The sequence below is a fragment of the Schistocerca gregaria genome, chromosome X (genome assembly GCF_023897955.1).
Source record: "Schistocerca gregaria isolate iqSchGreg1 chromosome X, iqSchGreg1.2, whole genome shotgun sequence".
Classification (NCBI taxonomy): domain Eukaryota; kingdom Metazoa; phylum Arthropoda; class Insecta; order Orthoptera; family Acrididae; genus Schistocerca; species Schistocerca gregaria.
Genome location: NC_064931.1, coordinates 727,248,401 through 727,270,962, shown reverse-complemented (window position 1 = coordinate 727,270,962; position 22,562 = coordinate 727,248,401). Strand labels below are relative to the sequence as shown.

The following is a 22,562-nucleotide window of genomic DNA, read 5'->3' as shown; positions in this document are numbered from 1 at the left end:
GCTCTGTAGGATTCCCTATGGTTCGATATTAAAACTACAAAAAAAGGGTCATATATAAATATGGAGCCATACAATAAACTAAGAAATTAAGAAGTGCATCTAGATGTTGACTGTGTATGCCATACTCAGAAGCAGTATTACGTTACAATATGTTGAGTAAAGTGTTCTATCGGGGATAATTACTACACACAATTTATTTTGCTTATTTTGTCACTCACATTCGGAAGAGTACTGTGTTAAATTATTAAATCTAGATTCTGGAAGTCCATTTCCGGACCCGCAGCACTACTGTGAAGAAATGAAAAGGCCTGCCTCAGAAAGCAACAACATGTACATCTCTTCTGGGCTTTTCCATTTCTCCCTCTAACGGGCAAACAAAAGTTTCCGTTTGAGGAAGTTGCTGCAGCATGTATGCAATGTAGCGCGACGCCAATGTGGGTATAGAGTATAAGCACCAAGCAAGGGACTGGTGTGTGAATCGAATCCTTCCGACGTGCATGAGGAATATGGAGAAACGTGAACTATGGTGACGTCAGTACCAAATGCGTCCAAACCGAACCAGAATGCCGCTATTCTTTTCTTGGCTGCCGAAGAACAAACACTGGGAGACATCCATAGGAAATTGGAGAACGTGTATTGGGGAAACATGGCTGTCGAAAACCACCTTTGTGAAATAGTGCGACAAGTTCCATGAGACAACGGCTGCTGTTATGATAACTCGCGTCACCATACTGCAGAAGTTGCGCCAACTCAAGAGGGGGGGCACTCGAGCACATTCACCCCCCCCCCCCTCCCTGTAGTCCTAATATCTCCCCATGCGATTATCACTGTTCCGGTCCCTTAAAAATGCCCTAGATTTATAAGATGGTGGCAAGTGGGTGATCTGTCCTAGCTCAGCTCGCAAATTTACCTGAAATTTGGAGGTGTTATTAAGCAGTTAGGCTGTTTTCTATATTCAGGATTCGTGTTACGAGAGCCTTGTGCCACATTATTAATTCATTTTGACTGTATGTTACCTGAATCTGCTCTCATAATGGAAAAGCGCCGAGCAATGCGCAGCACCGCCAATGGCCAGGACGCCGACAATGCTGGGGCGAGCCGACACCAGCAGTTGCGGCCGCATCGCCCAGCATCGCTGAAGTCGCCGCACTCGTCAAGGCTGAGGTTAGTGCCGCTCTACAACCACAGGACACGTTTGGAACTGCTGCCCAGACCATCACTGATGCTGTCGCTGCAGCAGTGATGGACAAAATACAGCAAACTTTGTGGCCGAATGCGAGCGAGAACCGTGCTCTGAACGAACCATTAAAAGAAATTGAAGATGGAAGACCATTCCTCGAACAGAAACTGGTCCAAACGTCTGACGATCTAGAACTATAACAGAGAAGCAATAATCTCAGACTGTTCGGGATTTCGAAGAATAGCAGAGGGTACAGACGAGTTAGTTTCGAATCTTGTGCGAAGAAGCTACGTCTGCAGGTGATGTAGGACACCAGGGTCTACAAAACCTAGACCAATAATAGTGAAATTCGTCATGCAGGAAAAGATTCGAAATCTTAAGAGCGAAGAAAGAGGTAATTTCTGAGAATATTTCTCGTGGAGAACAACGGTCTGGCAAAAAGTGCTTTAAAAATGAACACAAACAGTCTCGACAGTAAAAACATTTATTTTGTGGTAACCGGTTTCGGTCAGTTTTTGACCATCTTCAGACCCTCATACATTGATGGCAGGTGGTGGCGGAGACTGAAATGGGTGTTATAACAGTGGAGCAGTTGCCTTCCGTGGAGTTATAACACCCGCAATTATCACCAGCACCGCTGACAATCATGGTACGAGGGTCTGATGATAGTCAACAACTGGCTGAAACCGGTTACCATAAAATAAAAGTTTTTGGGTTTGTGTTCATTTTTAAGCGAAGAAGTCCGACAATAAGAGAGGATGTCGCCTCTGAAAGATTAAGCCTTTTCAACAACGTGATTTTGAGATTTGGGCTACAAAACGTATGGACAAATAATGGCAGGCTAATGGTGAAGACTGAAAATGGAAAAAAAGATCAAAATGCAATGCAAACGAGTTCTAAAGCCTGTGCTTTAGGAGCTAAGAACATGTCAAAACTTGCTGATGCTAGTTTGTGTGTTTATATTGTTATTGTAGATTATAGTTAACCATAACTTAACTAATATGTTAACTTTTGTTTGCCGCTCCATCACTAATTCCTGTTATCATTTCTTATTTACTTTCTCACTTACTGTACCAACTTAATGCTACTTCCATTTTTATTTTAGCAATTTATTATCGTGTTATTATTGCTACTCATCGGTAGCGCCATTAATAGCACACACTGTTTTTATTCCGTTTATCTTGCTTTCAGTACTTTTGGGCACAGATTACTCTAGCTCTGTTTAGAGTGTTTCTTTTCCTGTCACCAGTGTGCTATTTGACGACCGCTGCAAAGCCCACTGGATTTGGCAAATAAACCTCCCTTGTCCCTCGTACGTGCCACACTCACTTCTGCGAACCCACGCCCCTAGCTCAGCGAGCTTCACTATGCTCTGTTTCCTCGCCAGCACTTGCACAGCTAATATCCACAGCGACATTCTCGTGAGCTTCGCATCTGAACTCACTAAGTTCCACACTGAGCACGCAAATATCCAGTTTCTGTAACCTGATATCGACGAGTTCTGTCATATCTCGAGACAGACATCCACGTAATACTTCAGTGGGAAACCAGGCTCAAACCAAGTATTCCCACAAGTTCAGGAAATCCAGATGACTACATCTTCCTAAGACACGACACGTATAACAGAGTGGAGTAGGGGCGTACTTATGGTCTGATTTATCACCTACTGTACTACACACATCCAGTACTAATGAAGTTAAACAAATGAAAAACATGTTTATAGAGATCAAATTCCTTAACAGAAAGTACCTGATATGTGTACTCTACACATAAAGCAGGCAGGTTTGCCTGCTTCTGAACTGCTGTTTCAAGTCTCGGATCGACACGCAAGAAAATTTTCTACACAATAGGCCTTCCAGTGTGAAATTTAAGCAGATGCTTTTTCTTCAAAAGTGTCACTACTTTAACTTGCTCCCACCCATCATACAAAGAATCACACTCACATAGATATATTCGCAATGAAATCCCGCAACACAGCAATTCATTCCTCTCAAATATCTTCACCTGGAATATCTGCCCATGACGTACTCACTACGAGTAGAATGTCCCAGAAAGAAACCACGTCTGACTGTATACCGTGACTTCAAACGCATTAATTTATCTGAACTTGCAACTGACGTGCAAGAAGTAGTGTGGGGGACGTCTTCTACTACATTTAAGGCACAACTAAAAACTGTACGGATTTACTAAAAAACTTATTCAACTATATGACAAATATGCTTCCCTAAAGATTGGAAAAATAAGAGGGAACCCTGAACCTTGGGTAACTGAAGAACTGAAACAGCTCATTAATCTCAGAAACACTGCATATCAGGCATACAAACTGTGCTCCACACCTGAAAATCATATTGCTTCAAGCAGAAGCTGAGCAGTGTAATTCAAGCTGTGAGAAATGCAAAACTCAGATATGTCCATACATTAACCGACAACATAAGTAGATCATCTGTCCTATGGAAAAATCTGCATGGTCTTTGTACAGGCAAAGGAAGGCAAGAACCGACCAGTGTAGTTTGAGGGGGGGGGAGTGAGTTCAGTGTCCTGATGTGCCAGTGTGGTTTAGGTGGGGTTCCGGAAGCACTGAGAGGCTCCATCATCAACGTATCTGCCTGCATTATGATTATGCTGACAGGCTGGCGTGGCATCGTTGGCATGCTGGTAGCAGTAGAAGGCAAAGCTTGATCATTGCAGCTGCCAAGGACATAATGGTGCCAATGGGCCAGCATGCAGTTGGCAAGATACCAGCAGCACTGGAACGCAAGAGTTGATAAATGCTGCCACTGAGGGTGTAATGGTGCTGAAGGGCTGGCATTGCATTGGTGGTGTTCCAGCACGTATGGAAGAAAAGACTTGACCATTGTGGCTGCCGGAGGAGTAACGGTGACAATGACAGACGTGGCGTCAGTGAGGTGGTGTTGGTACTCGGAGACAGGGCTCAACCAGTGTGACTGACTGAGGTACAATTATGCAAAGGATAGCATAGCGTCAGAAAGGCGCTGGCAGTGCTGCTGCAGGGCTCAACCAATGAAACAACTTGAGGCGCAACAGTAGCGTCAGTAGCTAGAGTAGCCCAGCCCTGTCTCCCAGTACTGCTGGCATGGCACTACTGGGGTATAGGGCTCAGCCTATGAGACCACCTGAGGTGTGACGGTGCGAGGTGGCACTAGGAGGTGGGCTCGACCAATGTGCCCACCTGAGACTTGATATGGTCACTAATCCCATGTGGCAGTGGTCACCAGAAAAAAAGCAAAAAAAAGTGGCGAGTAACATGCCCAGAGGGTGGAGATGGGGATGGCTGGCAGAAGGACTCTGGGTGTTTACAGAAAGAATGGCCAGGAGTCCTGAAAAGCCATGAATGACGACACAAAATGGAACAAATGTGGAAGACCCTGCATTGGGCCCAGAGGGCGGACACTGGTGCTCTGTGGTGGATTTTCCATAAGTTACAAAACTGGGCACGAGCAGCACATGGAAAGAACTGAAAGGGTTTCCCCAGAGACAGGATTGATGGCCCAGAAAACGTGATATGCATTAGAGGACATGAGTAAAAAGACCAGGAGGGAAACCTCGGGGGATGTGAAAGATACGATGAAAAGTGTATGGTGGAACACAAGCAATGACTACACTGTCAGAATAAAATGCAAAAGAGGTAAGGCATGTGAGGGGGTCCTGAAGTTATTTACACCACAGGAAATGGAGGAGAGTAGGCGAAGCATCAAGGGGATAGAGGAAAATAACGAGTTGTCGCAAGTCACCAAGAAGAGAAGGGGTATGAAGTGCTACGCAGTCTTCATGAGAAAGGCCGAGCGCAACTGCAACTTCCTGGTGAAGGTGCAAATTGGCGGGGATAACACCAGGCTGAGCCGTATGAGGGCAGTGTATGGGCGGGACATGGCAGCAGCTCGATCCAGTTGCTGTGACGACAGACGACTACACTGGGGATGGCGACTTTATACCCTTATCGGCAACTGTTATGTCCTTCGTAGTGTACATGCAAAGAATTGATTATTGAGTGATAATTCCAAGGTAGCATTTAAGTACACTTTCATTTGGACAATACACAAAGGCGAAGTTCAATATAAGGCAGAGTCTATGTAACGCTACTGAAAGATCGTCCTGATCTGATGTTAGTATGACACAATCAGTCTGTAGTGATGTGGGTCGCGGTGGTTACTTTGTGGCACCAGTACACAGTTTGAATTCCACGAAGCACTACCTGTCTAGTGTCACCGTGTCATAGGGAGGCCTGTGTCGGTGGAGGCAAGGATTCAGAGGGAGATGGCTGGAAACTCGAGTGTCATCACTAACGGCTGCTGGAGCGACGCCACGCTGAAGTGTAGTGTAGATGCGATCCCCAGGACTGGACCTAGCTGGAGAGTTCCGAATGATGGACCGCAGGACTTTGTCGGCGTTTAATATCTCTTGCTCCTCAAGGGAAAAAGATGGAGGAGCCACGTCGGCCACAGATCCTACAAGTACCCTCGGGTTCTACTTTCCGAAATTACTCGTCATTGAGCTCAGAATATGCCACATAAGAAAATTTCAATTTCTATATCGTTAATGTGGAGCTAGACTTGTCGTTGTCACAAACGGAGACCCCTCTTTAGCATCAAGGTGGCTCTTAAATAACCTCTGCCTGCATTTCCTGAAATTACCCGTCATTAGTCTCAGAAATTATCCCAGAAGAAAGTTATCCTTACGGTAGCTTAAGTCTAATTAAGTAGGCTTATGCATTCTTTTGTGTAGATTAATTCAAGATGTCGTAGTGCTACAGAAAATTTGCCCACTATTAATAAAAATATAATTAACATGGTTTCACAATTTCACTAAATTATTAACAGTACCTAGAATTTGTTACAGACAAAGTGGCACATTATTTTAATAGGAAATTACCTCTTCTTTCTGCTAGTGCAATCACTGTTATTTTAACTTTAATTTGAATTACCGGCGATTATAACTGTGAAAACATTAATTGACCGAGAATAAAGCATTATACAAATATTGTTTGGTGGATATGATAGTATCCTAGCATATGCTTCATTGTTACCGTGTGTATCAGTGTTTATGGCGTCATATCTCCTGACCTATGTGCGGTGCAATGATTCTTTGCAGGTAAATTCAGTAGTAAATGTGAGTACTTTCTGCGAAACGTTGAAATTATGTATAAAATTTGTAGCAAGTCGCTAAGAGCTGTCATTATTAAATACTGGACGAATAGACTCTGGGTATTTGCGTGTGGAGCGTAGTGTTTCTTTCTTTTTCCCATCCCACCTCTTTCAGAGGGTGGTGGTTCTTACCCACACAGAACTTCTTTCGTGAGAGAAGTGATATGTATGTCAAATTTGGTTAAAATCGATCTAGTAGCTTAGGAGGTGATGCCGAACGTACATACATACAGCAATATTTATAATATGTAGAGATTCTGAACCGCTCACGATTACCAAATCATCCGCAAATGATATTGGTGTAAGGCTCTTGTCGTGTATTATTAAAAGTTTCTTTTAATGAATTTTATTTAATCTTTTACATACTTCAAATCCACAGAGTACACTAAACATTTTATGTTATTGGTAGAGTCCTTTATTATACCTGTTATTCCACACACATGTTAACATTGTTCAAGTTGCGGAAGCCGCAGAGTTAGACGTCGCCACACGATTAGCTCCCTCAGTCACACATCACACTTGTGGACTATCGTGCAAGAAATAATATTTCATACGTTTGAATTACAGAGGAAACAACACATCACTTATCTTTTTATTTTAGTCCCTTGGAGAAAATGTCCTTACGAATACTTAAAACTAGTTTACATTTATAGTGTCCAATTTTTGTGAAAAGTTTACTTACGGAAATTGTCTGCTGGAAGTTAAATATACTGTCGTTATTGCTTAAGACGCCGCCAATATTAAAATACGTAGGATTGCCGCAGTCTGCTTGCAATGGAATATATCCAAAAAATATCACAGTCGTTACTGCTGATACGATAAAAAGTAACATTTTGGGGTTGTATCAGCAGTTCGTTTTTGTAATAAAAATCTCTGCATCTGTTGAAAAAAGAAGACAGACACATTTAATGCAGCTATTTTCTATACTATATCTATTTAACACAACTTTTACTAATATACAGTGTCTAAAAATATATGTACAACGTTTTAGAGTTTTTAGAGGAGATAAAAAGAAACAGTTTTCCCTATGGGGCCCCAAGGTAGTTTAGACGCTGCTGATGTTCAGGAACGGAGTTCAGACTGCCGTGTGATGAATACTGTGAGATGTCGCCGATAATGTAGTCCGTTTACACTAACGCGCAAAAGGCATTTGTGTGCTGATGATCGTCTGACGCTCTCAGAACAACGAAGTATTTCGCGAAAATGGCTGTAGCTTCAGCCAAACGGGCAATCGCCTCTTCTGAAGTGTGTGTCGGTGTCTCCAACAATTGGGGAAAACATTGTCTAACGTTCTGTGATATCAGAGAAAAAGTGCTGTTGGGCCCCGTCATGGTGGAACCATGCTCGTTGCCTGAATGTAGTCGGGACATTTTCCAACATCTCTCCCATTTGCGGTAGTAATTAACGGAGAAAAATACCGTAAGTTTCTCCACCGAGCTTGTTAGGCAGAAGATACGGCCCAGTCAGGTGCTCGTGAAGAGTACTAATCTTCAAATATTTGAAAATCACTCTTGATGATATAATTGCGATGGATATCGGATTCCAGTGCCGAAGTGCTGCATACGGAACGGCCAAAACAAATATGGGCGTCAGCATAGGATAAGTATAGGGACAAACACTTAAAGGGTCACTAGGCGATTTTTTTACACCCTATATACCGGTGTCTCTCCCAAGAGTCCTCAAGTTCATTTTTTTTGGTGTTTCGCCAAATATTTGCAGTTTCGTTTTTACAATGTGTAGCTGGAGTCAACTCAAACAAATAATACTCGTCACGTCTTTCATGCAACTCACAGTGTCAACGGAAAGCGTCGGTTTGTCTGCCGTTACCACCAAAACGATTTTTAAATCGAAATTTTACGTGCGTCTTCGATAGAGCGGTCTGAGATTAGTCTAGTCGATATTAGGTTTATAAATATGTTTTGAAAGGGCAAGTGAAGCACAGTAAAAGTTTCGTGCGCCACGTCTTCGTCTCGTGTGTCGCGCTGACCCGAGCTGTCTGCTACCGCCGTGTAGCACCACTACTGAGTCGCTGCCGGTTCAAATGGCTCAAATGGTGGAAATGGTTCTGAGCACCATGGGATTTAACTTCTGAGGTCCCCTAGAACTTAGAACTACTTAAACCTAACTAACCTAAGGACAGCACACACATCCATGGCCGAGGCATGATTCAAACCTGCGACCGTAGCGGTCGCGCGGTTCCAGACTGTAGCGCCTAAAACCGCTCGGCCACCCTGGCCGGCTGTCGCCGCTGGAATACCGGTACTGCTATTCCTCGTGTTTTACTGTGAAGACATACCGCTAAATCGAATGTCGCGCTAGACTAATGCGGGACCGCTCTATCGAACTGCCGCATACAATTCCTCTTTAACAACAATTTCGTTTGGAACTAGAAACAAATCTTCGCTTCCCTTTGACATTGGGCGCCACATGAAAAATGTAACGAAAGCATTCGTTTGGACCGATTCCATCTACAAACTGCTAAATAGAAAATATCTGCCAAAACAACAGAGAAAATGCTTCTGATGATTCTTAGGAGAGATCATGTTTAAACACGTGTGCTAGAGAAACGCACTAAGTTGCCGCAAACCTATAAATAATGTTGCACTAATTACAACGATGGTACTTTCAACCACAGAGAAAGAAGTCAATAAAACTGTTCAAAAACTAAAAAATAAAGAGTCGGTAGGCTTAGATGAAGTACCAATGTGTGTATTTCAACAATGCATGGGGATTATACAAGTCCCGTTAACAAATAAAATAAATGAATCCTTCACATCAGGGACATTTCCAGAGCAGTTAAAACAGGCAAGAGTTGTACCTTTGCCTATGAGAGGTAATGCAGAAGACATAGAAAATTACCGGCTCATTTCCCTGCTGTCAACATTCTCAAAAATAATAGAAGCAATTATGAAAGAGAGATTAAGGAATTACTTGAATAAATACAATGTTTTAAGCGAACCACAGTTTAGTTTCCGAAGTGGCAAAAATACGGATTCAGCCATAGTAGAATTCACAAAAGTTGTACTTGATGCTCTTGATAAAAGTGAGTGTCACTGGCATATTTTCAGATATTTCTAAGGCGTTAGATACAGTCGACCACAATATTCTATTTAATAAATTAGAAGCATTAGGAATAAGAGGGGTAGCTAATGACAAGTTTCGATCATACCTATCAGATAGGGTACAAAGAGTAGAGGTAACACATACTTCAAATAGATCTAAACATTTAGTAATACACTTATCAGAACCAAAATACATTAATATAGGGGTTCCGCAAGGTAGCATATTAGGACCAATACTATTCCTGATATACATCAATGACTTTCCCAGTAGTGTTACTCATGATAAAAAAATTCTCTTCACTGATGACAGCAATATTATAGTAACTGAGAAAACAAGAGAACTCCTTGCCGAGAAAGCAAATGCAACACTCAAGGAAGTTTATGATTGGTCAATAAGCAATAAAGTGACATTGAACATAAAGAAAACTAATGCCATGAATTTCAGTTTGAAGAGGAAGAATGACAATGTCAGACTAAATGTAAATGGCACCTCTATAGACTGTGTAACAAATGCAGAATTTCTAGGAATGAATATTGATTCTCAGTTGAAGTGGTGTGAACACACAAAGGTACTTGCAAACAGAATCTCATCAGCATGTTATGCCCTTAGAATCCCACTATCAGTGTATAACATGCAGCGTCTTTTAGTTACATATTATTCATATGTACACTCAGTGCTTAGCTATGGCACTCTTTTTTGGGGAACAAACGCACAAAATATGAACACAATTTTCAAACTCCAGAAAAGAGCCATAAGAATAATAACCAAAAGTACTAGTTGAGCTCATTGTAAAGATCTGTTCAAAACTCTGGGGATTTTAACTGCACCATGTGAATACATTTACCAGGCAGTTGTACACATCAAAAATAACATTGGTAATTACTGCACAAACAGCTCTGTCCATGTCCATGCAACAAGAGAAACTCAACTTACATTTACGAAGAAAAAATAAACATAAAAGTCAAAATCGTATTTTTTAACAAGGAATAAAACTGTACAATAAATTACCAAAAGAGATTAAAGAAACTGCAAAAATACAGTTATTTAAAAAGGCGTCTATAAAGTACCTATTATACATTACATTTTATACGTTGAAGGATTACTTAGATAAAACAGAGTAGGGGTTTGATAAAACTATGTTATACAAATAAATAATAATAATAATAATGATCATGAAACATCCAACATTTCACATAACACCTTCACTTTATGTTTTTTTTTTTCCTTTCTTCACATACTTACCCCCAAGCTATGCATAGCACAATACTAACACCTCTCCCTCTTTCTGAGCTCAACATCTCACTCATTATGGAGGGATGCTGACTGAGTTTTTCAGTTTAGCAATTGGGAAGTTGCGGTACAGAAAATGGTCCAGAGATCACCAGTGCGCTTGCGAAACAATGTGCGCATAGTTTGTGCAGTGACTGATAGTGAGATATGAGTGAACAGTGTGTCATTGCATTATTAAATAAGTTATTTGTAAAAAAAGTATTGTATACCAGGAGTAAATGTAATGATTGTCTCTAACTAGAAGTCTGTAAATATATGTGTACACGAATTAGCTTATTTTAAATTGGTCTAAACTTGTAAATACCTTGACATGTCCTATATCCTTGTAAAAAGATATCTACGGATGGATAAAGCTACTATTATAGGCTCCTTCGCAGTAAGTAAGTTTCGCATACGCCCACATGACGTTCGCAAGACTAACACACAGCGTCGGGAACAGTAGGAGACAGGTGTTAAGTTTTCTATGAGGAAACGAAGCCATTTAATGTAATGTGATAAACTATAAGTCGCAGGGGCTGCTAGTGTCGTACGTCGATCTCGCAAACTGCTTTGCTCTTGGCGTGTTTGTGAGCGGTACTTGTGGTGTACAGAGATTGATGACAAAAAAACAAAGTTTTGACGTAAATATGGAAGACAACAGAAGGTTGAGACCAGAAGCGTCACGCACGTGCTTCTATAGATCCATCGAACATTGTGTTCACACTGCAGACCAGTGAGGGAGTTGTATGGTTTATGAAATGTAAACACTGTACGTAACAGCTTAGCGGTATCCCGATCTATTTGGGGAAAGGTTACATGTCACAGCACTGTGCTTTTTCCAAACGTTTTATTGTTCGATTTATTCTATCTAGTGTCATGACAACATGAACAGCTGTCACGGAAAAGCGTTGACTGAACGCAAAGTGGAAGGAAACTGACGTATTGCTTGTCAAATTGAAGTCTACGTATTATTGTTAGTGCTGAACTCAATATCACCGAAAATATGGTGACAGGAACTACAAAAATCAAGAAATTCCTAGTATTTTTGCTATTGTCAAGCTTAAGTGTACTACATGAATGCAAGCAATAGGTTTCATCACTACTAAAATCCCAAAACCTGAACTTTTCACCATTTCCTATTGTAGAACGTGCCTAAGTATGAAGAATACCTAGGAAGCGTATAACACACACTATTTCTTCCATATATAAAATATGGAGAAGTTCTGTAACATTTTGAGAGATAATACTTGGTACTTCAGTAGCTCCTATGTGGCGACATGCAGAGAAGGTAGCTGGAAGTGTAAAAACAATCACTTCAGGAGACCATGTTCAATCAATCAATCAGACAGTTCTTCGACGATATGTATCAACATTTAATTCATCCTGTTCAGACTGATGTAAAAATGAAGAATGTTGAGTTTTAGGTCAAACAAGTAAGTAATTTTCGAGTAATTAAACTATTTTCCTAATTATGAAGTGAGCTGCAAATATCAGCTACCAAATTAAACCTTGCATGGTAGGTATAATTAAATGCAAAAACATTGCCCTGAAAGTAATTTCAAGGTATCTTCCCTATTTTCGGAATTATTAAGGAAAACGTAAAGTTTGGCTGTAAAACTGAAAATTTAACTAGCCCTTTAAATTACCCTATAAATTAGAAATTTTGGGCATCACATTCAGGCAGTAAATTAATGAAGCTGTACCAATTGTCATCTTCGTAATTGTACTACACTGAGTGACAGTGAAATTAAGAAAGGCCACTTTGGATTTGGAAGATTACAAACAGCTCATAGTAAATAATTCTAGTACTTGTGTTTACACACATCAAAAAAGTTTTGCATCACCCTGGTTCCCAGAACTCCTGAAGATAGACGTCGACTGTGGATATTGTATCACAGACACAATCCCTTTCACAGATCGAAGATGTCACTAAATCCGCCAAAAGATGTAAACAACCGTACATGAACAGCGCCTTGGTACTCAGACAGTTTTACTTTGCATACATAAAATAGATACGACCAACTGTCAGAGTTGAGTGGAGAGGAGCCTCGTGTAGCCGCAGATGTAGGTAACTTGCAGCAGTCCTCAGCAATTAGGAGGCCTAGGTTAGTTGCAAAGTCTAGCAGAAAGAAGGTTCTGCTGCTAGGTAGTTCCCACGGTAGAGGTGTGGGCCAGCAGTTGCAGGAAATGTTGGGGAGTGAGTACCAGGTCACCAGCATTGTGAAGCCTAGTGCAGGGTTGGATCAGGTGACTGAAAGCATAGGGGAGTTATGTAAGAATTTTATGAAAGAGGATCAGGTAGTGATAGTGGGTGGAGCAGGGAACAGTCTCGACAGGGACGGGGAATATGATGTCAGTGGTGACTTGGTCAAGATAGCTACTCAAACTGACGGAACTAATGTGCATTTCGTGCAACTGTTTCAGCGTCATGATCGGCCTCACCTTAATGCGGCTGTTAGGCGTGTTATGTGGGGCTGGGGAGGGCACTGATGGCGGAGGGCATGGATCACATGTCAGTGGTGCCAGTTGGGTCTATCAGTAGATGGGGTTTCACTAGGCATGGCCTGCACCTCAATAGGTATGAGAAGGGGAGACTGGCTAAGCTTATAGGTGACAGTGTAGTGGGTGGTGGTGGTGGTAGTGGTATCACTCATGGAAAAATTGCTATAGTCGTTGGTGTTAGAGCTGCACCTTTTTTAGACTGAAGTCAGAAGATAGGTATACCTGCTTAAAGGAAGTGCCTCTAACTTAGGGCTCACCTCCAGAGGATGTAATGTTTCTAAGTAGAGAAGGAATTAGCATATTTCATCAAAACATAAGAGGTATTAGAGATAAAGTTAGTGAACTACTAATAGATGTTAACTCTGAAATTATTGGTATATCAGAGCACCACTTAAATAATTTGATAATTCAGAGGCTTCCTTTACTAGGCTACAGATTAGCTGGCTGTTTCTCAAGAAGTTCCTTTCGGGGTGGGGGAGTGGCTCTGTACGTAAAAAACAGTATTTCATTTGAGTCCATAGACGTATCACGACACTACACTGAACAGATATTTGAAAGCTGTGCAGCATTAGTTGAATTTAGTGAAACGAAACTTCTAATTGCTGTTGTTTATAGGTCCCCTAACTCCGACTTCAGAGCATATTTGCTTAAGCTAGAGAGGGTTCTTGATTCACTTTGTAGGAAGTACCAGAAAGTAGTTCTATGTGGTGGCTTCAATATTAATTTGGTACATGATTGTGCAAGAAAAAGGATGTTGGTAGATCTCCTGAATTCATATGATCTGATGCAAACTGTGCTTTTTCCAACTAGGGTGCAGGGGAACAGTAGCACAGTCACAGACAATATTTTTATTCATTCTTCATTACTAGATGGGCATTCCGTTAGTAAAAGGGTGAATGGCCTTTCAGACCATGATGCACAAATTTTAACACTAAAGGGTTTTTGTACTCTAAACAATATCGTATTTAATTACAAACTACGTAGGAAAGTTAACCCAACAGCAATAGCGAGTTTTTCAAAACTTGTCAAGGAACAAGAGTGGCAAGATGTTTATAGTGCCGATAATATAAATGATAAATACAACGCTTTTCCATAACACATTTCTCATGCTCTTTGAGAGTTGCTTTCCATTAGAACATTCTAAACGGGGTACTAGCAGTAATGGACAGCCCGGTTGGCTGACTAGTGGCATAAGCATACCATGTAGAACAAAGCGGGAATTATATCAAAATGTTAGAAGTAGTCACAATCAAGCTAGAGTAGCCCATTACAAAACAGTATTGTAAGGTGGTTAAAAATGTTATTAGCAAGGCAAAAAGTATGTGGTATGCAAATAGAATAGCTAATTAACAGGATAAAATTAAAGCCATATGGTCAGTTGTGAAGGAAGTGTCTGGTCAGCAGCACAAGGTTGACGATAATTGCAGTAATAATATTTCTGTTACTGATAAATCAGATATATGTACAGTATTTAACAACCATTTTCTGAGCATTGCTGGTGAATTAAATAAAAATTTAGTATCTACAGGAAATCATATAAAATTCATAGCAAATGCCTTTCCGAGATTGACGTCTGAAATACTCCTCTGTGATACAGACAAGAGGGAGATTGAGACAATAATCAAATCACTGAAGACTAAGGACTCTCATGGTTATGATGGAGTGTCTAGTAGAATATTAAAATACTGCGCTGCACATGTTAGCCCTGTATTTATCCATACTTGTAATTTTTCCTTTAGGAACGGTCAGTTTCCTGAGCGATTAAAGTACTCAGTAGTAAAGCTGCTTTATAAAAAGGGAGAAAGGGATAATGTAGATAATTTTAGACCTATTTCTATGCCATCAGTGTTTTTTCAAAAGTTATCGAAAAGGCTGTGTATGTAAGGTTAATTGATCATTTTATATCACACAATTTGCTATCAAATGTACAGTTCGGCTTTAGAAGTCGTTTGACAACTGAAAATGCTATATTCTCTTTTCTCTGTGAGGTAGTGGATGGGCTAAACAAAAAGTTTCGAACGCTTGCCGTATTTTTTGATTTAACAAAGGCATTTGACTGTGTTGATCACACAATATTGCTCCAGAAGTTGGACCATTACGGAATAAGGGGAGTAGCTCACAATTGGCTCACCTCTTACTTTAGCAACAGGCAGCAAAAGGTCATTATTCATAATGTTGATAACGGCTGTGATGTGGGATCTGAGTGGGGTACTGTCAAGTGGGGGTTGCCCCAGGTATCAGTGTTGGGGCCGCTCCTGTTCCTCATTTATATAAGTGATATGTCCTCTAGTATTATGGGTAACTCTAAAATATTTCTGTTTGCTGATGACACTAGCTTGGTAGTAAAGGATTGACTCGGTTTCAAGTAGAGCAGTACATGGCCTCAGTTCATGGCTTGTGAAAATAAACTAACGTTAAATCACATTAAGACTCAGTTTTTACAGTTGCTAACACACAATTCAACAAAATCTGACGTTTTAATCTCACAGAACGGGCATATGATTAGTGAAACTGAACAGTTCAAATTCCTAAGTGTTCAGCTAGATAGTAAGCTGTCGTGTAAAGCTCACGTTCAGGATCTTGTTCAAAGACTTAATACTGCCATTTTCACTATTCGAACGGTATCGAAGGTGAGCGATATTTCGAAACGTAAATTAGTCTACTTTGCTTATTTTCATTCACTTATGTCCTATGGTGTTATGTTTTGTGGTAACTCTTCCCATTCTAGGAGGATATTTTTGGCTCAGAAACGGGCGGTTCGGGCAATAAGTGGTGTGAGTTCACGAACCTCTTGTCGACCTCTTTTCACGAGTCTGGGTATTTTGACATTGGCCTCTCAGTATGTATGTTCCTTATTGTCGTTTCTTGTTACCAATATTATTTTATTTCCAACAATAAGCAGCTTTCATTCGGTTAATACTCCGCAGAAATCAAACCTTCATTTGGATCGGACTTCCTTAACTCTTGTGCAAAAAGGTGTGCAGTATACTGATGCATCCATTTTCAATAAGCTGCCACTCGAATTCAAAAATCTTAGCAGTAATCCACGCGCTTTCAAATCGAAACTGACGAGTTTCCTCGTGGGTCACTGATTCTCATTGTATTGCTGATAGCGTTTGCTTAAACTTATGTACTGATTTTCTTTCAGGTTCATGAACATTTACTTTTATCTGTTATTACTTTTATGTTGTAAGTTCACGTACTGACACGTTCCATGACCTTGGAGTTTTGCTCCTCTATTTGGTGCTACGGAACTTGACATTTGAAAGGTGGTACACGGCTCGTGTATTCTGTAGTTCAACCATGCCTAGACAGTCAATACCACGGTCCGCATTGTTACTTTGTGCTGAGAAGGGCTCTCAGCAACTGAAGTGTCCAGACGTCTCGGAGAGAACCAAAGCTTCGGTAGCACTTGCCCGCGAAAAGCAAAGGTCCCGTGTTCGAGTCTCGGTCGGGCACACAGTTTTAATCTGCCAGGAAGTTTCATATCAGCGCACACTGCGCTGCAGAGTGAAAATCTCATTCTGGAAACATCCCCCAGGCTGTGGCTAAGCCATGTCTCCGCAGTATACTTTCTTTCAGGAGTGCTAGTTCTGTAAGTTTCGCAGGAGAACTTCTGCAAAGTTTGGAAGGTAGGAGACGAGATACTGGCAGAAGTAAAGCTGTGAGTACCAGGTGTGAGTCGTGCTTCGGTAGCTCAGATGGTAGAGCACTTGCCCGCGAAAGGCAAAGGTCCCGAGTTCGAGTCTCGGTCGGGCACACAGTTTTAATCTGCCAGGAAGTTTCATATCAGCGCACTCTGCGCTGCAGAGTGAAAATCTCATTCTGGAAAGCGATGTTGTTTGGACATGGAGGAGATACAGAGAGACAGGAACTGTCTATGACGTGCCTCGCTCAGGCCTCCCATGGGCTACTACTGCAGTGGATGACCGCTATCTACGGATTATGGCTCGGAGGAACCCTGACAGCACCGCCATCGTGTTGAATAATGCTTTTCGTGCAGCCACAAGACATCGTGTTACGACTCAAGCAAACTGTGCGCAATAGGCTGCATGATGTGCAACTTCACTCTCGACGCGCATGGCGATGTCTAACTTTGCATCCACGACACCATGCAGCGTGGCACAGATGGGCCAAACGACATGCCGAATGCACCGCTCCGGATTGTCATCACGTTCTCTTCAACCAGACAACCGTCGGAGACGTGTTTGGAGGAAACCCGGTCAGGCTGAACGCCTTAGGCACACTGTCCAGCGAGTGCAGCAAGGTGGAGGTTCCCTGCTGTTTTGGGGTGGCATTATGTGGGGCCGACGTACGCCGCTGGTGCTCATGGAAGGCACCTTAATCGGCTGTAAGATACGTGAATGCCATCCTCCGACCGGTAGTGCAGCCTTATCGGCACCATATTGGCGACGCATACGTCTTCATGGACGACAACTCGAGCCCTCATCGTGCCCACTTGTGCATGACTTCCTTCAGGATAACGATATCGCTCGACTAGAGTGGCCAGCATGTTCTCCTGACGTGAACGCTGTCGAACATGCCTGGGATAGATTGAAAACGGCTGTTTATGGACGACGTGACCCACCAACCACTCTAAGGGATCTACGCCGAATTGCCGTTGAGGAGTAGGACAATCTCTATCAACAGTGCCTTGACGAACTTGTGGATAGTATGCCACGACGAAGACAGACATGCATCAATGCAAGAGGACGTGCTACTGGGTATTAGAGGTACTGGTGTGTACAGCAATCTGGACCATATCGCTGACGGTCTCGCTGTATGCAGTGGGTGATTTTGATGAGCAATAAAAAAGGCAGAAATGATGTTTATGTTGATCTCTATTCCAATTGTCTGTACAAGTTTGGGAAGTCTTGGAATCGACGTGATGCATAACTTTTTTTGATGTGTGTATAAAAATAGAGGCCTGAAGTTATATGAACTTCGGTGTAGAAACACGTTCCACCACGCCACAAATTGACATCTGTTTAGAGTCTCAACTGCCGTCCATGTCCGTTAGCGTTGGTCGAAACGTTCCTGGACTGCATTATTAATGTAGTGTATCGCACAGGCTACTATGTCCAAGGGACTCATTATTTTTCGTGTGTATTCTGAACGAGACTTGAAGTGACTTGGATTAAATGCGTCTGAGATCTCGATATTTGCTTTTTCTTCTGTGTGCAGCCTACGTGAAATACCGTCTGGCGAGTTTAGCTCTACCAGAACTTTACACTTAAAGGCCAGCAAAATTATACTGAACTGTCCGACTGATAGTTGTTGGAACACTGTGGAGCTAAAAGTAGACTTTGGAATCCTAAACTTGCCATACCCTCTGAGAAAATAAATACCAAAGATTTGCTTTCAAAGTGGAAATATTATGATATATTTAGAGATGAATAGAGTAAGTTATTTATTTAAAGCAGAGTAACATTTAGCCAAATACATGCCCTACTGAAGTAGTCATCGAAGTCGGAAGGTGCACTGGTATGCAGCACTCAAAGACGAAAGTAACTTTCGCATGTTGTGTCACTGCCAAGTAACATAGCTCGGCGAAACGTGGACAATACATAGAAAGAACAGCTACAGTGCAGTGCGGTGCAGAAGCTAATTGAAAGAAATACGCAAAGAGCCGAAGAGAAATGGCATTTTTATTGAAAGACAAAAATTGAACTGAAGACACTGCGATTTATAATGGTCCCCTGGACATTAAAAGAGGCGAGATACGGTTCTTAATAGTGTGCGTCATCACAACGGACGACAATGCGTGGTTTGCAGTGTGCTCTCATGCACAACGTTGGTAAGGAGTTCTTGTCCTAGGGCTTTCCATTTCTCCAGCAGCGTGGATGACAACTGTTGGATGGTCGCTGGTGTTCGTGAACGTGTTGCAGTATTTCATCCCACCACATTCCGCACGTAATTAATGGGATTTGAGTCGGTGGAACTGGCAGGCCAGTCAATCCTCCGAATATCCTCTTGTTCCAAGAGCTCCTCCACCTACGCATATCGATGGACTCGCCCACTGGCATCCACAAATAGGAAGTCAAGGCTGAATACACCCACAACCTTTGGTGCATTGCATGTTGCCTCCTCTGTCTATATGAGGCTACGTCCAGCACTGTCGAACATGATCGTTTTGGTGGTCCAGATGTTACGGTGTGAGGCGGCATAATGTGACACAGGCGTACCGAACCACAATCCTTGGACACGGTACTCTAGCCAGTCAACGTTATTGTGACCTACTGTACTCATTCCCCATGTGCGTCTTTTTATGGATGCACTCGTCCCTAATGCCTTTCTTGTGGATGACACTACGGGCCGAACGCTGTGGCCGAGAGGTTCTAGGCGCTTCAGTCCGGAACCGCCCTGCTGCTACGGTCGCAGGTTCGAATCCTGTCTCGAGCACGGATGTGTGTGATGTCATTAGGTTAATTAGGTTTAAGTAGTTCCACGTTCTAGTGGACTGATGACCTCAGAAGTTAAGTCCCAGTGTGCTCAGAGCCGTTTGAACCATTCTTGAACTGACACAGCGTGCACGGTTGCCGCATGTTTTCAAGGATGGCTATCCAAGATGGTGGCCAATATGATCTCACAAGCCAAGATGGAGGAATTAGCCCACTTTCCATTGACGGTTCAAAATGATTCCACCCGCTCCCCCCCCCCTCCCTCCCTCCCTCCATTCCCCTTCCCCCCCCCCCCCCCCCCAAAGTGCAAACTCAAAGGGGACAGCTCCTAGCACACTCGTGCACCTGGCTCTCTGATTTCTTGTTATTACATGACACAATAGGGATGCAATTTTTGTCACACCTGAGTAGTGTTCAGAAAGGTTTGTTATTATTACATAGTGTTTTTTTTTAAACATGGATAAACATGATGGCCGTTCTAGCCCATTTGTATGTGTGAGAGACTTCTTTTTTACAATTACACTCTTGCTGTGCAACAGCTACACTGTGGAAGTGCTGCATTCATTTTTTTAAAAAATAAACTAGACACTCGCTACATAACATTACTCAATCTAGTTTCAGAATTCATTTTTAAACAAATTATACTGGTAGCCACTGGTTGTGTGTTTGACAGTTACCGCTGCCTACAAATGGTTCAAATGGCTCTGATAACTATGGGACTCAACTGCTGTGGTCATCAGTCCCCTAGAACTTAGAACTACTTAAACCTAACTAACCTAAGGACATCACACACACATCCATGCCCGAGGCAGGATTCGAACCTGCGACCGTAGCAGTCGCACGGTTCCGGACTGCGCGCCTAGAACCGCGAGACCACCACGGCCGGCACCGCTGCCTACAGAGAGCATTTGATATGTAGTAACAATGTACCACCAGGAATGGTGTTATTGTAAACAACTGCAGCTATAGTGCTGCACAAGTGTCATGACTGCTGAGTTTCAGCACCCACCAGCAAAGCAACAGAGCAGCCTTCCAGGTATGGCTTCAGCACACCCTGCCTTGTGCGCCTGGCGTAACAGGACCAGTGCCAACACGGTTCACTTGTTTCCACACAGATGCACGAGCGGAAGATCCAAGCTACACATCTTCAGTAAGGCAAGATCATGTTTCTTATTTGTTTAGTGGTTTATAAAGTCAGTTACAGTAAAATAGATAACGTTGCATCAAGCGCAATTTTCGGTTATTGAAATCTAGAGATAAGTTTCAAGAAGAGAGTAATGCTCCACCTCCTCCACCACTACAGCTTCATCTTTTTAAAAAAAATAGATTTTACATAGAAACATGTCAGTAAGCAATCATGTGCTGCAGAGTTGTACTTAAAACACCACCACTTTAATTTAGTCCAGCACACTTGACAGTGGTTGGCTAAAGTGCTTATGATAACACTTAACTTACACTTTATTCAAAACACTGTATGGTATATAGCAGTTACCACACAAGTTTATATATTAACACCTTACACCAATTTCCTGTCAGGAAGGTCGCAGTTCGTATTAATAGACGGCAAATCATTGAGTAAAACTGAAGTGATATCAGGTGTTCCCCAGGCAAGCGTCGTGGGACCTCTGCTGTTCCTGATCTATATAAATGACAATCTGGGTGACAATCTGAGCAGTTCTCTTAGGTTGTTCGCAGATGATGCTGTAATTTACCGTCTAGTAAGCTCATCCGAAGACCAGTATCAGTTTCAAAGCGATTTAGAGAAGATTGCTGTATGGTGTGGCAGGTGGCAGTTGACGCTAAATAATGAAAAGTGTGAGGTGACCCACATGATTTCCAAAAGAAATCCGTTGGAATTCGATTACTCGATAAATAGTAAAATTCTCAAGGCTGTCAATTCAACTAAGTACCTGGGTGTAAAAATTACGAACAACTTCAGTTGGAAAGATCACATAGATAATATTGTGGGGAAGGCGAGCCAAAGGTTGCGTTTCATTGGCAGGACACTTAGAAGATGCAACAAGTCCACTAAAGAGACAGCTTACACAACACTCGTTCGTCCTCTGTTAGAATATTGCTGCGCGGTGTGGGATCCTTAACAGGTGGGATTGACGGAGCACATCGAAAGGGTGCAAAAAAGGGCAGCTCGTTTTGTATTATCACGTAATAGGAGAGAGAGTGTGGAAGATATGATACGCAAGTTGGGATGGAAGTCATTAAAGCAAAGACGTTTTTCGTCGTGGCGAGATCTATTTACGAAATTTCAGTCACCAAATTTCTCTTCCGAATGCGAAAATATTTTGTTGAGCCCAACCTACATAGGTAGCAATGATCATCAAAATAAAATAAGAGAAATCAGAGCTCGAACAGAAAGTTTTAGGTGTTCGTTTTTCCCGCGCGCTGTTCGGGAGTGGAATGGTAGGGAGATAGTATGATTGTGGTTCGATGAACCCTCTGCCAGGCACTTAAATTTGAATTGCAGAGTAATCATGTAGATGTAGATGAATAACCTATCCCCGACAGCAGATTACCAAATAGGGTCAGATGCGGAAAACAGATGTTATCAAATGGTTCAAATGGCTCTGAGCACTATGCGACTTAACTTCTGAGGTCATCAGTCGCCTAGAACTTAGAACTAATTAAACCTAAATAACCTGAGGACATCACACACATCCATTCCTGAGGCAGGATTCGAACCTGCGACCGTAGCGATCTCTCGGTTCCAGACTGTAGAGCCTAGAACAGCACGGCCACTCCGGCCGACACAGATGTTATGCATTCTGCTAAGAGTGTATACTCTCGTCAACTGTTCATTGTTTAAGTTAGTAATAATCATACAATTCTAAATAGCATTTGGGCATACACAGATCTGGCGAAATATCGTGATTATCCTCTACAACACCGTTTACATCATGTGAAAGGGTGATCCAAAGATATTTATTACCAGATCACTTAGGAGATGTAGCAGATCTACTGAAGAGACTG

The 22,562-nt window shown here is 42.1% G+C and overlaps 1 protein-coding gene across 1 annotated transcript in view; it reads right to left on the bottom strand.

Moving 5' to 3' along the window:
• The window catches only part of LOC126298972 (glutamate [NMDA] receptor subunit 1), a 516,838-nt gene that overhangs the window by 340,508 nt on the left and 153,768 nt on the right, over positions 1-22,562 (bottom strand). The window contains exon 2 of the mRNA XM_049990592.1: positions 7,025-7,221. Within this exon, the coding sequence (XP_049846549.1) occupies positions 7,025-7,174 (150 nt within the window). The 5' untranslated portion in view covers positions 7,175-7,221. The remainder of the gene's footprint in view (positions 1-7,024; positions 7,222-22,562) is intronic.